The sequence below is a fragment of the Sus scrofa genome, chromosome 14 (assembly GCF_000003025.6).
Source record: "Sus scrofa isolate TJ Tabasco breed Duroc chromosome 14, Sscrofa11.1, whole genome shotgun sequence".
NCBI classification, from domain to species: Eukaryota; Metazoa; Chordata; class Mammalia; order Artiodactyla; family Suidae; genus Sus; species Sus scrofa.
Window position 1 is genome coordinate 105,054,200 of NC_010456.5, and position 16,714 is coordinate 105,070,913.

Genomic DNA, 16,714 nt, shown 5'->3' on the forward strand with positions numbered 1-16,714 from the left:
TGATAGGTGCCCCTCCCTCCCCTACCCCTGACCCCATGGACAGGGCAGTAAATGGAAGAGGGGAGAGTGATGTCTCTCTGATCTCCCCTTTCCTGAGGACGTGTAAAGACAGACACCCTTACCCTCCTGAGCTGCAAGGAGGGACAAAGGCCTCCTGTGCTTTCCATTTCTACTGCTTCTACACATTTTTGTTTTTCCTCCAAGAATGGTGCTTTTCATCTCTGTTCGCACATTAAAATCAAACTGGGAGCTCTTTGAAAAATGCAGGTGCGTGAGACTCCCAATAGACCAGTTACACCAGACTCTCAGAGGCTGGGATGCAGCCAGAAGTAGGTTTTAAAAGCTCCCCCGGTGATTCTAATATGCAGCCAATGTTGAAAACTCCTTGTCTGATGGGTGAGCAGATGCAAGAGGAGGAAATGGATTTCAAATCAACTGTGGATGACTAGAGGGAAAGGGCTGCTGGGGTCCTTAGTTTAACTCTTCTGCTGGGGTCCTCAGTTTAACTCTTCCCTTGGGCAGTCAGGGAGTTGAGGTCTTGGGGGGCCTTGTCTCTCCCAGAGTCTGTGGTCTGGTCAGGGACTGAGAAAGGCTGGAGAGGACAAGGCCTCCTCACTCTGTGTCCAGCACTCTTTCCATCTTCACCCTATGTTACAGCTCTGCATGTTCGCTGTACTTACATCATTCCAGAAAAATCTGCAGAGAAAGGAGCTCGAAACCAATGTTTTAAATGGTATTTCTATGAATGCTTCACCTTTTTATTGCCTTTGACACTTTGTGAAGATTTCTCTCATTCTTTATCTCATTTGATTCTGGCAAAGACCCTATGCAGGGGCAAGGACCATATTTTTATTACCATCCTGTGTATGTGAGACTCTTCTCAAGGTCAACCGGGCAGGAAGTGGTGGGTCTAGGGGATCATAACCCAGGTCTTTCGAGGCCTCCCTCTTCTGCCACAGCACTGAGCACACACGGCTCCTCTCTGGTTGGCCAGGTGGGCGTGGGGAGGGAAGGACTTCTCACACATAGATGAAGAGGCAGAACTGGATGTCCCCAGCCTTGGCAACAAGGAAGCCACATGGTGTCGGGTGAGAGCTTTGGCATCAGATGACCTGGGCGCAGATCCAGGTCTGAGACCGGATAACTGCATGATGGGTTGTGTTTCTGCACCTGAGGAACAGAAGTGACCACATGTACAGATTAAACGTACACAAAGTGCCCGACTTCTAGTAGGTGCTCTATCAATGACAGCTACGACAATATTATTTTAATGCCAAGAGGAGCTGGGGGCTGGGTGTAAGTGGCCAAAACCGGGTCAATGATTATTGCTTGTTTTTAAAACAGGTTAAAGGCAGGGAAACTTAATAACAGGAAACTGAGACATATCCTCCTCAAGTTAATCATTTCTTATTCTATTGGGAAAGCTGGTGATTAACTCTATGGGTGGTTCTCCTGATTGTGGTTTAAAAGAAAGCAATGGGAAAATCCTAAGTTTTCAATAATTAACAGGGTATATAGAGCTCATTTTTCTCCCTCCTCTGTTTCTGACTCCCAATCTTAAGATGTTTAATCAGAATTTAATGATGCTAAAATGGGATGAGGGGTCCAGACAGCCTGCCCTTCTAAACAGTGTTCCCAATTGCCTTCATTGGCTTCTTCGAAGAAGGACTCTCAAAGGGGGTTTGTGACTCTGAAAAATACAAGATTTACTCGAAGAAACTTCACCAAGGATTTGAACCAGTGAAAATAAAAAACCGGAAACCCTTCCCTCCCCTCCCCTGTAATTTGATGGATGGTTGTATCAAGGATTTGCAGATACAATGATAAGAAAGCATTGAAATTTTTTTTTTTTTTTTTTTTTTTTTTTTTTTTTTTTTTTTTTTTTTTTTGAGCAGACAAAAGTTTATTGCAGGGCCATGCAAGGAGACAGGCGACTGGTCTCAAACATTACATTTCGAAACTTACTATTTTCTCAAGACAGCCAATTGAATGTAAGAGCATTTCCTTATGTTTCGAATCTAGAATTAAATAGCCTCGAGTTTTGAAGCAGGCAGAGTGAAATGTGTTTGCGAGGAGGTACTGTCTGACTCCATCCACGGTGCATGTTTGGGGCATCTGGGTTACTCCTTTAGTGCCCAGAATCACCATGTAAATGACAGTGATTGAATCTGTAATGGATGATAGGTTAGGAGCGAAATGGGCAGCAAGCTGGCCTGGGCTAGCAGTGGATTAAGAGAAAGAAGCTCACAAAGTTTGGAGAAATTCTGGTCTAAGGATGAAAATGCTACAGGAGGCAGAGAGAAGTCACAGAAAAAGTAGTTAGGAAAAACAAAACAAAACAAAACAAAAAAAGGAGTTAGGAAATGGGGTTCCTTGGTGGCCTAGCAGTTAAGGTTCCAGCCTTGTCGCTGCTGTGGCTTGGAATCAGTCCCTAGCTTGGGAATTTCCACCTGCCATAGGTGCTGCCAAAAAAAAAAAAAAAAAAAAAAAAGTAGTTAGGAAAGAAATATGGCTCTTGATAGCATGGGGTAGAGGGCCGGCCCTCAGGAGCAAGCTTGCTCCTGGGCATCAGAGTCCTACATCAGCTAGGAGCATTTAATTTCTTCAGCGATTAGAATTGATTAGAAAAGCTAGAAGTAGGAGCAAAATGATAATTGCAGAAACAAAGACTTCTCATCCAGGGAAGTCTCCAAAGTCCCAGGTTTCTCTTCCCAGTATTTATTGAGCAACTACTATATGGCCAACTCTTTTCTAAGTGCTCTGCCCACATGATGTTATTCTCTCTTCACATCAGGGACCCTAGACAGTAGATAATATTAGAGTCCTTATTTTTAGATTAAAAAACGAGGATGCAGAGGGTAAGTAGTATGCCCAGGGTCTCACAGCTAGCAAATTGGGGCCTGGTTTCAGCCAAGGAAGTATGACTTCAGAATCTTCTTCACCATTAGGCGATGCATATGAAATATTTGATTTGTGTGGTTTCCCTTTGGGAAGGTATGAAAGCCATCTGGGGTCAAGGGCTGCATCTGACTCCCTTAGCATCTCACATTTCTAAGGCTCCTCCACAGAACTGATTGATGTACTTAAAGTATAGATTCCTGGTGAAGACAGATTCCACATTAGGAAATTAGCATTTGGTGGGTCTGCTTTGAGTCTGTGAATCTGCATTAATCTGCAGATGATTCTGAGGCACAGCCCAGGTCTCCTGCTCTGGTGGGAGCTGTGAGGTCTATTGTCCAAGCAGCCCTTGTTCTTGGTTGGAAATTCTGGCCCGGAAGGCACGCACCAGTGGACTATTTTTTTTTTTTTTTTTTAAGGCTCGCACCTGGGGCATATGGGAATTTCTAGGCTAGGGATTGAATTGGTGCTACAGTGGCCGGCCTACACCACAGCCACAGCAGTGGCGGGATCTGAGCCACATCTGTGACCTACATCCCAGCTCATGGCAACACCAGATCCCCAACCCACAAGAACAGGGATTGAACCTGCATCCTCACGTACTCTAGTCAGATTTGTTTCTGCTGCGCCACAACAGGAGCTCCATCAGTGGACATTTTTACTTTGGGAAACTGAGCAGAGACCAGCCTCCAAAATTTGTGCTGCTTTTAGAAGCACCATCAACACAGAGAAATGAATATAGTACAACTTGTGAAAGGACCACCACATTAATTTTGGTCCATGGGTCTCAAAGTCAGGCTGAAAGTTCAGTTCTAATTGAAGAAGACTCAGGTAAGGGGAAAAAATAAGGACCCACAGCAGTCTACATGCAACTAAAGTATTCCTCTCAATTACAGCCAATAGGATAACTGCCACCCTTGACCTTCTTCCCAAGCCCTTCCATTTGTTCCCTTCTCCAAACTTAGCACGACACCCTTTCACTTTCCATGGTTAGTGTACTAAAGTCATCTCTCCCTCCTACTGCTTGAAGCTTGCATCTGGGATGATACTGCATTTTCCCCAAGGAAAGAATGAAAAAATTATGAATGAAAGACACTGACTTGATAGAACATTGAACAACTTAATTATCTGGTGCTGGCAAGAGGGTGGTTCTCTCCTATATGACCAATGGCAGTAAGAATTTCAAGCTTTGATAAAAATAATTTGTGTCATTAAAACCTGCAGATACCTATTGATCCTGCAAAACATATATCCACTTTGGGGACTCCATTGCCTAAAAGTAAAAGTGAGAGTGATGAGTGCAGTCTTGTTTGCAGTGGGGAAAGCTCTAAGCAGACAGACTCAGTAGAGGATGGTTGAGTTGACCGTGGAGCTCAACCCACACTGTGGAGTAGTAGGCAGGAATCTGGAAGATGAGTTCACGTCCATATGCATAGGTCTGGAGGGGAGTCCACACGATATTGTTAAGTGATGAAAGGATTGTATACAATTAGAAAAGAAAATTTTATTAAAAAAAGAAAATGCTTTGTCTGAGTGTAGAGAAAGGCATAGAAGGAGTCATACTGGACAAGAACCCAATGCACAGACCTGCATTAGGTGAGATTTCGAGGAGGTAGGGGTTGATCTCTTTTTTTAATGCTTTGATTTATGGGTTGACAGGTTTCAAGTGCACATTTTACTTTTGCCATTAAAAAAAAGAGCTCCACGGAATAGACCCAGAATCCCCACCATGCTCTCCTGGCCCATCCTTTCTGCCTGTTGTAATTCTGCATTTTCTCCTCCCTTCCTCTTAGCACCTCACTTTCCTCTTGGCCACAACCTCACCTCTTTATTCCTGGCCCAACCTCAGCCTAAGCTAGATAGGCCATAGCTCAGATGGGAAGTGCTCATTCAGAAACAGGCAGTTTCATTCTGCACTTCATTCATTCTCTCTAAGTGAGGATGGGGGTGGGTGGGGAATGTTTACTAGGGACCACCGTGCTGGGTCTGGTTATCTGTTGGTAGGACTTGGACTAGAGAGAATGATCTGTTGCCATTCCTAGATCTGCCCTCTGTGGTTTTGTGCTGCTTTGCCAAATGTGTGAATGTATCTTTCAGAACAACCATTTTTCTGACTTCATGGACAAACAAACCGGGTATGTCACCAGGAACCTACTGGCAACCCCCATCGTGATGGGCAAGGAGGTTCTTGCTGTGATTATGGCAGTTAACAAAGTAGATGCACCTGAGTTTTCCAAACAGGATGAAGAGGTAATGCTAACCTGGGGCATCCTGTCGGAGGCTCAGGAAATTTATTCGTGGTATAACTGAAGGAAAGCTGTCACACTTAATTTGTTTTTCTCTGCTATCTGCAGGTCTTTTCCAAATACCTCAACTTTGTTTCTGTCATCCTAAAGCTTCATCATACCAACTACCTGTACAGTATTGAATCCCGAAGAAGCCAGGTAAAGGGCAGGTGACATTGATCACTTCATGTTGACTTGTGTGACAGAGGGACCCAGAGGCAACAAGTGCAGACTCTTCCTATGCCTCGTGGAGGTTTAAACCACACGGAGCAGACCCCCAAACACTGGCTTGCTTTATTCAGTCTCTAGCCTGGGTAGCCATGGTTTCTTTCTGTATGAGATGTGATGATAATGATAGTACCTACCCCACATGGTTGTTATGACAAGCAAGTGGTCATTAGATGAATTAGTTCATATAAAGCTCTTAGCAGCTCCTGGTACCTAGTCAAGGTATTAATTTGAGAAGCAAATGGCTCCTCCAAAGCCTGTTGCTTCCTTGAGCCAGAGGGATAAAGAACAACATGGCTGGTCAGGATCCCTGAGTTGTACCACCCTGTGGACCTCGGTTTCTTCCTTGGTGCAATGGTGGGAGGGTGGTTGTGATGAAGGACTTCCAAGGCCTGCCCCATTCTAACTGTCCAGGTGAGGTAACCTTTGGCGAGCTCAGGATGGGTGGAAGGAGGCCTGTAGCTATCTCACCATGAGGGCCATCAGGCGCCAGTGGGCCACCAATACTGGACCTTCTGCCCAGGGACTGTCTCTGTATTTACTGTTAGATCACTTGCCCTTTGGAGTCAAAACATTTGGACATGGGGACTAATTGTGGCTTCTCTCCTTTCCTAAACCCACAGCCTTGCAAAGGTCTGCTCATCATCTACTCAGAGAATCTGAGAAATTGGATGTGTACTAGTTCAAAACGTGTACATGGTCAAAAATGGAATTACATTGTTTGGTGATATGTATTCATTTTATCTGATGCACCTCCTGTCTTCTTCTGACTGATGCCCTAGCTCTTCATTGTGTATTTTGTTCTAACTGTTTTCTTGGTAATATCTACTTTCAGATCCTTATGTGGTCAGCCAACAAAGTATTCGAAGAGCTCACGGATGTTGAGCGGCAATTTCACAAAGCACTCTACACTGTTAGAACATATCTGAACTGTGAACGATACTCCATTGGATTGCTGGACATGACCAAGGAGAAGGTCACTGTTCCGTACATTCTGTTTCACCTAAAATCACCTGTAAAATGTCTATCATGCAAAGTGCCATCCATTAAAAAAAAAAAAAAAAGGATACACTATGTAGATTACTAGTCATGATAGATCATAAGAACTAATTTTGGGAATTCCCTTTGTGGTTCAGCAGGTTAAAAACCAACACAGTGTCTGTGAGGATGTGTGTTCGATCCCTGGTCTCACTCAGTGGGTTAAGGATCTGGCATTGCCATAAGCTGTAGCTTAGGTTTCAGATATGGCTCAGATCTGGCAATGTTGAGGCTGTGGTGTAGGCTGGCAGCTGCAGCTCTGATTTGACACCTAGCCTGGGAACTTCCATATGCCGTGGGTGTGGCCCTAAAAAGCAAAAAACAAACAAACAAAACAAAACAAAACAAAAAAAAACTAGTGCCAAGAAAGTATGGTATAGAGGTAAAAGTATGCATTCTGAAGCAAAGATGAACCAGGCTTGGCTTTTCCACTTCCTAGATATATGTATCTTCAAGCCTTTTAAAAAAAATTAATAGACTTTATTCTTCTAGGATAATGTTAGATATACAGGAAAAATGATCAGAAATATCAGAGATTTTCCATACCTTGCTCTTCCTTTCCCACCCCTCCTTCCCATATTATTAACATCTTGCTTTGATGTTGCACATTTCTTACAGTTGATGAATCAGTATTGATATGTTATTATTAACTAAAGTCCACAGTTTACAATGAGGTTCAACTCTTTATATTGCACAATTCTTTGCATTTGGGGCAAATACATAAGTCATATAACTGCCATTAAAGTATCGTACCTTATGATGGTTTTCCTACCCTAAACCCCTCTGGGTTCCATCTATTCATCCTTCTCTCTCCCCACCCAAGCCGCTGGGAACCACTGATATTTTTACTCCCACTATAGTTTCACCTTTTTGATAATGTCATGTAGTTGCAATCATACAGCATGTAACTTTTGCAGATGAAATTATCTCCCTTAGGAATACGCATTCGCATTTTCTTCATGTCTTTTCATGGCTTGATAGCTTATTTCTCTTGAATGCTGAATGATATTCTGTTGTCTGGGTACAGCATAGTTTGCTTATCCATTCTGAAGGACATCTTGGTTGATTCCAAATTTTGATAATGATGAGTAAAGCTGCTGTTGTGTGTAGATTTTTGTGTAGACATAAGTTTTTAACCCGTTTGGGTAAATGCCAAGGAGGGCTAAAGCTGGATCATATGATGAGGCTATGTTTAGCTTTGTAAGAAACAGATTGTCTTCCAAAGTGGCTGTACCATGTTGCATTCCCACTGGCAATAATTGAGAGTTCCTATTGTTCCACCTTCTCACCAGCTTTTGGTGTTGTCAGTGTTCCAGATTTTGGTCATTCTTATAGGTATCTCATTGTGTTAATTTGCATTTCCTGGTAACATGTAATGGCCTCTTTTCATATGCTTACTTCCCATCGGTATATCTGCTTTGATGAGATGTTTGTTTAGATCTTTTGCGTATTTTTAATCGCCCAATTAATCGCTCAATTTTAATTGGGTTGTTTATTTTCTTATTGTTCAGTTTCCAAAGTTTTATATATATATATATATATATATATATATTTTGTCTTTTTGCCATTTCTTGGGCCGCTCCTGCGGTATATGGAGGTTCCCAGGCTAGGGGTCGAATTGGAGCTGTAGCTGCCAGCCTATGCCAGAGCTATAGCAACGCAGGATCCGAGCCGAGTCTGCGACCTACACCACAGCTCACGGCAATGCCGGAACCTTGACCCACTGAGCAAGGCCAGGGATCGAACCCGCAACCTCATGGTTCCTAGTCGGATTCGTTAACCACTGTGCCACGACGGGAACTCCCAGTTTTATATATTTTGAATACGAATCCTGTATTGGATATGTTTTTACAAATATTCTCTCCTAATCTGTGATATATATTTTCATTTTCTTAACAGTATTGTTTTCAGAAGTTTAATTTTAATAAAGTCTAATTTTCCATTTTTTGGTGTTATATCTAAAGAAACCCACCAAGCTCAAATTTACCTAGATTTTCACCCATGCCATCCCCCAGAAGTTTCATAGTTTTGCATTTTACACTTAGGCCTATGAGCCACATTGAGTTATTTTTTGTGACCTTTGTAAGATCTATGTCTAGATTCATTTTGTCTGCGTGTGGATGTCCAGGTGATCCAGTAAAATTGTTGAAAAGACTGTCCTTTCTCCATTGCCTTTGTTCCTTTGTCAAAGGTCAGTTGTTTTATTTGTATAGGTCTATTTCTGGGCTCTATTCTGTTCCACCAATTTGTCTATTCCTTCACCAATATCATATTCCCTTGATTACTGTAGCTTTATAGTAAGTCTTGAAGTGTCAGTTCTTTTGATTTTGTCCTTTTCAGCAAGTCTTTTCTTTGATTCTTGATTTACTCGTCTGTTAGATGAAGACATTTCTCATCAGTTGTGAGCATTTGGAATTATTTAGAAATTATATGTCTCTATCTATCCATCTATCTATCTATCTATCCATCTATCTATCTATCTAATCTGTATTTCTAAATCTGTATCTCTGTCGGGTCTAGCACATAGCAGGGCATAAAAATATATTATTATTATTTTTTTGTCTTTTGACTCTTTAGGGCTACACCTGTGGCATATGGAGGTTCCCAGGCTAGGGGTTGAATCGGAGCTACAGCTGCCAGCCTACTCCAGAGCCACAGCAACGCCAGATCCGAGCTGCATCTGCGACCTATACCACAGCTCACGGCAACGCTGGATCCTTAACCTACTGAGCAAGGCCAGGGATTGAACCTGCAACCTCATGTTTCCTAGTTGGATTTGTTTCCACTGTGCCCCGATGGGAACTCCAAATTATATTATTATTACAAGTTTGAGGATTTATATTCTGAAAAGTTAAAATTATTTTAAAGTAGAAGTCACGAAATATTTAATATTATTCACACACATCATTTCTCATCTCGCTTCATTAATTCTGTTGGATTTCTCCAACATGACTAATGAATACTATATCATTTATTACTCTCCATGTGATTGGAAGTTATTGTTTGTAGTAGTTGTGGATTATAGTTTATAGTAAAAGTGGATAAACATAGAACTAAGTGTCGGGAGAGCTGAGTTCTGATCCTGGCTCTGGGACTTTCTGAGTGTATTGGTTAGGATGCTTTTTACTGCAAGTAACATCAGATCCAGCTAAAAGAATCTTTAATAACATGATGGTTATTATCTCATTTAACAAGAAGTTCCAAGGTAGGGCAATTCTAAGGCTGGTTAATTCAGAGCTCAATAGAGTTATCAAAATCCCAGCTGCTTTTCTTTTTTTCCCCAGCAGAGTTTCTGCTCCCTTCTACGTTGTTGGTGAGGTCTCTTCTTATGATGCAAAGATGGCTATTGCAGCTCCATGCCTGGTGCATAGACAAGACAAAACTGGGAGACATTTCAGATGAGAAATGTCTCCCAGGAGCCCCTTGGCAGACTTCTCTCCCTTCATTGTCCAGGACACATACCTGCCCTCAAACTAATTCCAGGCACCTTAGATAGACCCATCTTCCCTGAGAAAGCCACCTGATAACCTACCTAAAATCAGGTTCTGTTAGTAAGGAAGAAGGGGGGAATGTATGTTGGGTAAGGCAAGCAACACTGTTCACCACTCAACATGACTTTGGCCAAGCCTCCTAACCTATCTGGATTTAGTTTAATTGTCTGTAAAATAGCTGCTATCTATTGAGTACTTTTAACTATGTGTCAGGATAGGTACTGCAACTTTGTATTATTCATTGCATCCACACAGTGACCGTATAGTATAAATTTCATTATTATCCCCATTTTACAGATTAAAAAGATTGATTTGTTTACAGTTACGGGTTCATAAGCAATATTGCTGAAAAAAGAGTTTTAAAATTCTGGAATTATAAAATACCATAAAATATGCAAACCAATGACATTCCTATAATATAGGAGAGTTCACAGAACAGTTTGCTTAATAATGTTTAAATATAATTGCCTCCAGGAATTCTATGATGAATGGCCAATCAAGCTGGGAGAAGTTGAGCCTTATAAAGGTCCAAAGACGCCAGATGGCAGAGTGAGTGCAAACATCTTCCTTGACGATATCTGTACATGGGTACCAGGTGCTAAAACCAGAGGAGGCCATGCGTAGAGGAAATGAGCACTGGCCGGGGACGGACTGGGTTCTAGTCCTGTAACTTCCTGGGGGACCTTGAAGTAGTCAAAAGGGCACTGGACAAGGAGTTTGAAGCTCAAGTCCCAGGGTGGCCCTTGCCTTAATTTGTTGTTTAATCTCAGTTTCCTTTTCTGTAAAGCCAGGGTTTGGTGGCTTCATGCTTCTTGACAGGGAGACACAGGGAAGCATCAGCACCTCCTGCAGAGGTTTATAGACATACTGTGCCTAGGCCTTCCTTCTGACGTGCTGGATTGGGACTCCAGGGATGGGCTGGATTAGATTTCCTTTCCCCCTTGACTGCAAGCTTCACAGGAAGCTGTGCCACCAGCACACAGGAAAGGGAAGGCAAAGGGTGGAATGTTCAGGTTCTTCCTCTGCCCAAAGAAGTAGAGAGACTGATTCTCAAGTCACTTCCAGCTTTGTCAACGTATCCACCAAATCCTGCTTCTGAGCCACCTGTTCAGATATGCGAGTGCTGGAAGGCGTGACACTCTACAGCCGGGAAGAGAAAACAGTCAGTAGGAAATCCCATGATTTGTTCCACCGAAGTGATTAGTCAGGTACTTCTAGGTAATAGAAAGGAATCAGTTAAAAGAAAAACCAAGACTCCCCCAGAAGCTGTTAGGGTGAGTTTAACTTTCTAAAATTTGTTCAAGGCTTGTTCATGTAGATTAGTGGCCAATGCTATTTCTAGTTAGCTTGTAATTAAGACGTGGGTAGTTTGGTAATGTATGTTATGCAGAGAAATGTGGTTGGGAAATAAAGTACTATTTAAATTTTAAAGTTGTATATTGATTAAGGAAAAGTGTTTTACTGGGGAAGATTTTTCACCTAGTCCCTTTTGTTCCTCTTAGGAAATCATCTTTTATAAGATCATCGATTACATTTTACATGGAAAGGAAGAGATCAAGGTCATTCCGTGAGTATTACCATGAAGTAGCTGCAGGAGTTGCCACTTAATTTTCTTGTATACAGTGCATTTCTCTGTATAGCCGTGATTTTCCCTGTATAGCAATTTTTTTTTTCTTATCTTTTTCAAGGACACCTCCCACAGACCACTGGACTCTTGTTAGTGGGTTACCTACATATGTTGCTGAAAATGGATTTGTAAGTTATTGAACAGTTCACATTTTATATAGTGTTGGATGAACCTCTTATTAGCTAAGAGATGGGAACAACTGTGAGAGCAAGAATGCACCAGGTAAGGGTGAGGTGGCCACTTTGGCACAGGACACAGGAGAGGGGAATCTCCGCCGTTGAATGTAGGTGAACTAGAGACTCCTGAACTCTACAAGAAAATAATTTAGTCAACATGAGCAAAATTGATCCATCTCCAACCTCATTCTGCAGCCACACAGCCTTCAGATGTCCTTCGGCAGGTCATGACTGTGATTCATGCTGGGTTTGATTTGAACTCAAGTTAGTTCCCTTGGTCCAGAGGTTTGACACATGGAAAATTACTGCAAAAAAAAAAAGAAAAATAGGTAAAGAAAGAACGCTGCTCCTGATTGCAATGCAGAATGTAGAGAGTTAAGGAGGTCCTGCTGTGGCACAGTGGGTTGATGATCCGGCTTGTCTCTGTGGCATTGCTGGTTCAATCCCTGGCCCCGTTGCAGTGGATTAAGGATCCTCTGTTGCCACAGGTGCAGCACAGGTCTCAGATATGGCTTGGATTTGATTTCTGGCCCAGGAATGTCTATATGCCGCGGGTGCTGCCCCCAAAAAGGAAAAAAATGTAGTGAGGGGAAGTGAGGATTTTTGCCCTGGTTTCTTGGGTGGGATGGGGGTGGGGAGACTGTCAGCCAGGTCTGGTTAAGAGAGCTCAGGGGTGGGAAGACAGCTAACAAGAGGCCCCTGGGGGGTCTCATGGGTCTCCGTAGCTTTCCTGCTCGGCCTCCTCCTCATGGTGGGTTTCTCTCCCAAGTTGGGCTTCTCTACCATTGGTATCACTTTTTTTGGCATCAGGATTCCTCCCTGTAAAGAGTGTTTGCAGCTTCAACATTTCTTTCTGTTGGCATTTTTCTTCCCCCTTCATGCTCAAGTTTCTAAAAAAATTTTTTTACAGCATTCATTTGCATAGTTATTTTTTTAGTGCTGTCATTATGTTTTTGTCAGTGTTCATGCATCTTCATTATTTAGTAATGTGCATCTGAATTATAATGACTGGAAGAGTCACCCAAGTGTTGTAGGGGAAGTGGAACAAAAATCTAGGTGGTTTAGTGCTTTTACTGTTGCAAATTTGCCTGTGCTGAGTGAGTGTGAACATTTCTGAGTTCTGAGTGGTGACCGAGTAAGGAAAATTCTATTGTGACTACAAGATAATCTCCCTATGTAGGGATGCTTTACTCTGGGCTTTCAAAGGTGATGCTTAAACCCTGGGTGTAGTTGGTTACAGGACCAGGTGGCCTCACCAGGTGCCATGATCTCTTTCCTTAGTGTAGAACATGCCAAAGGAAAGAAGAGGGAAAGAAGAGAGAAGCGGTCTTAGGTCTTTTGGAAATAAATAGCAATATTTAATAACAAAGGTCAGGTTTTCAAAATTGCTCCAAAATCACTGGATTTTTTTCTTGTTTGCTAGTTTTTAAAAAATTAAAGTATAGACGACTTACAGTGTTGAAATATTTTTAAATGTCCTTGCTGACTTGGTGGTAATGACCAAAATATTCCTAAATGAATCAACAGATACTACGATTTTTCAGCCCCACCAGAGAGCCAAATAGCTTGACAATTGGACCCTATCCTTGGTTTCCTTGGTTTCCTTGGTTTCCCAGCAGGCCATTTTCCACGCCCTATTTAGGGTTTTTAATCAAGTTTGATACTCCCAAAGCTGTTGCAGTTGGTATAAAGGGCTTTATGCCCACTTTTAAATTGAAGTGTAGTTGATTTACAGTGTTGCGTTAGTTTCTGCTGTACAGCAAAGTGATTCAGATATATATCAGATACACACATACACACACATTTATTTATTTATTTTTGGCTTTTTTTTTTTAGGGCTGCACCTGCAGCATATGGAAGTTCCCAAGATAGGGGTTGAATTGGAACAGCAGCTGCCAGCCTACGCCACAGCCACAGCAACTAGGATTACTTAACTGAGCAAGGCCAGGGATCAGACCTACATCCTCACGGATACTAGCTGGGTGCGTAACCCGCTGAGCCACAGTGGGAACTCCACACACTTTCTTTTTTATATTCTTTTCCATTATAGTTTATTACAGGATATTGAATATAGTTCCCTGTACTATACAGTAGGACTTTTTTGTTTATCCAGCCTACATATAATAGCTTACATCTGCTAACCCCAAACTCCTAATCCATCCTTCCCTACCCCTGGGCAATCGTAAGTCCGTTTCCATGTCTGTGAATCTGTTTCTGTTTTGTAGATAGGTTAATTTGAGTCATATTTTAGATTTCACATGTAAATGATATGGTATTTGTTTTTCTTTTTATGACTTCATTTAGTATGATATTCTCTGGTTGCATCCATGTTGCTGAAAATGCCATTAATTCGTTTTTGGTTTTGTTTTGTTTTGTTTTATGGATGGATTGGGAGTTTGGGGTTAGTAGATGCAAACTATACATTTAGAACAGATAAACAACAAGCTCCTACTGTATAGCATAGGGAACTATATTTAATCTCCTGGAATACACCATGATGGAAAATAATATAAAAAAGAATGTATATATATATGTGTGTATGACTGAGTCACTTTGCTGTACATCAGAAATTGGCACAACATTGTAGATCAATTACACTTTAATTAAAAAAGCAATAAAATAGAATGCAATTTTGGAGGGAAAAAAACCCAACTCTACTGATGATTAAAAATACTGAAACCAGGAGTTCCGACTGTGGCTCGGTGGGTTAAGGACCTGACAGGGTCTCTGTGAGGAGACGGGTTCCATCCCTGGCCTCACTCAGTGGGTTAAGGATCCAGCATTGCCACAAGTTGCAGTGTAGGTCACAAATGAGGCTCAGATCCAGTGTTGCTGTGGCTGTGGCCTGGGCTGACAGCTACAGCTCCAATTCAACCACTAGCCCAGGAACTTCCATAGGCCACAGGTGTGGCCATAAAAAGAAAAAAAAATGCTGAAAACATAAAAAAAAGTCTGCAGTTTTTTTCCCTTTTTTTTTTTTTTTTTTTTTTGGTCTTTTTGTCTTTATGGAGCTGCACCCGTGGCATATGGAGGTTCCCAGGCTAGGGGTTTAATTGGAGCTGTAGCTGCCGGCCTACGCCACAGCCACAGCAACACTAGATCTGAGCCACGTCTGCGACCTACACTACAGCTTGAGGCAACGCCAGATCCTTAACCCACTGAGCAAGGCCAGGGATGGACCCGGAAACCTCATTGTTCCTAGTCGGATTCGTTTCCGCTGCACCACGATGGGAACTCAAAAAGTCTTCAATTTTAATCATAATTATTTGTATCTATGTGATGGTCCTTTAAACTGCTTAAAACATTCCCTTTTAGCTTTTTCAAACTTTTCCCTTGATCATTTTTTCACAAACCCTTTCCCATAAAGGCAGGCTTTCAGCTGGACCTTGCTGGACCTAGGAAGCACATGCCCACAGGGTTCTCATTAAAGCAGTAAATCCCAGCTCTGAATGGAAAACATCAGACTTCAGTGGAGTGACTTTTTAGAATTGAAAACATTAAGTATTAAAAATGAAAATTAGTTTGTAGAATTACATTTGTAGAGTTGGAGGTGTTAAATACAGGATCACTGGGAATCTGGGGTTAACAGATGCAAACTATTGCCTTTTGAACGGGTAAGCAATGAGATCCTGCTGTGTAGCACTGGGAACTATAGTCACTTACGATAAAGCATGATGCAAGATAATGTGAGAAAAAGAATGTATATATGTATGTGTGAGTGGGCCTCTTTGTTGTACTGTAGAAAACTGACAGAACACTGTAAACCAGCTATACTGGAAAAAGAAATAATTAAAAAAGTAAATACAGAATCAAACCAAGCTGGAATTAAGATGACCTATAAACTTAGGGGAAGAAATGGGGAGGGTAGAGAGGATTTTTGAATATTGAGTTAAAAGCTTGGCCTCTGGGACCTTGGCCATCTGTAGATGTTCTCTGGCAGCCTGAAAAATCTGGACTAAAACCGACACTCCTGATGGAAAGGTCAGAAAGGAAAACTAAACTGCTTTTTTGCCTCTTTAAAACATCTGAAGGATGCTCAGCCAATCGGTTCATTTTTTTTTTCATATTTGATCATAAAATTAATGGACACCACAAATGATGCCTTAAATTTTTAGGCTGTCTATACTAACAAAACTTTGAAAAAGTGTCACATTTGCTTTGTAAGAGTAGGACAAAAATGGTTGACATGGTTCAACCACTCTCAGAAAGCACTTCCTTTGGGCCAGAGGGGCTGGCAGGGTGAGTGCAGAAGTAGAAGCCTGCTCCCACCTGCTCATCACATTGTTAGAGTTCAGGAATTTTGCAAGCATTTGTTAAACTGTTGGCAGCTTGACATCCCCCATGATGGGAGTATTTACGACATTGAAATTGGCAGCAGGTACAAATGAGGGCTTTCTCTACTCCTCGCCAGGAGCGGCCATTCCACCAGCACCCTCCCTGTAGATCCCAGTTCTAGCTTCCTCTCATGAATTTGAACAAAATCACTTAACTTCTATGGACTTCTAGTTCCTCATCTTTGAAAGAAAAAAACCTAAAATTAATCATTACAGTGTTTTCCAACTTTAAAATGCTATGTTTTAAAGTCTCTAATATGGAGTTCCCGTCGTGGCTCAGCAGAAATGAATCTGACTAGGAACCATGAGGTTTCGGGTTCCATCCCTGGCCCTGCTCAGTGGGTTAAGGATCCGGCATTGCCCTGAGCTGTGGTGTAGGTCACAGACACAGCTCAGATCTGGTGTTGCTATGGCTGTGGTATAGGCCAGCAGCTATAGCTCCGATTCGACCCTTAGCCTGGAAACCTCCATATTCTGTGGGTGTGGCCCTAAAAAGCAAGATAAATAAATAAAAAGTCTCTAATATAATTTTGGTGGGAAGAAAAGTATAGTCTTCTATTAAGACTCATTCGTGGATTTGACCTGATGTAAGGATAATTCAAAATGACCTGAAATAGGGTGATTTTTGTCCTTATGG

The 16,714-nt window shown here is 41.9% G+C and overlaps 1 protein-coding gene across 4 annotated transcripts in view; it reads left to right on the forward strand.

Moving 5' to 3' along the window:
* PDE6C (phosphodiesterase 6C) overlaps positions 1 to 16,714 on the forward strand; it is a 111,655-nt gene that overhangs the window by 43,226 nt on the left and 51,715 nt on the right. For all 4 annotated transcript variants that reach the window (XM_021071777.1, XM_021071778.1, XM_021071779.1 and 1 more), the window contains 6 exons: positions 4,996 to 5,148; positions 5,253 to 5,342; positions 6,247 to 6,387; positions 10,415 to 10,489; positions 11,443 to 11,507; positions 11,629 to 11,695. In XM_021071777.1, the coding sequence (XP_020927436.1) occupies positions 4,996 to 5,148; positions 5,253 to 5,342; positions 6,247 to 6,387; positions 10,415 to 10,489; positions 11,443 to 11,507; positions 11,629 to 11,695 (591 nt within the window). The remainder of the gene's footprint in view (positions 1 to 4,995; positions 5,149 to 5,252; positions 5,343 to 6,246; positions 6,388 to 10,414; positions 10,490 to 11,442; positions 11,508 to 11,628; positions 11,696 to 16,714) is intronic.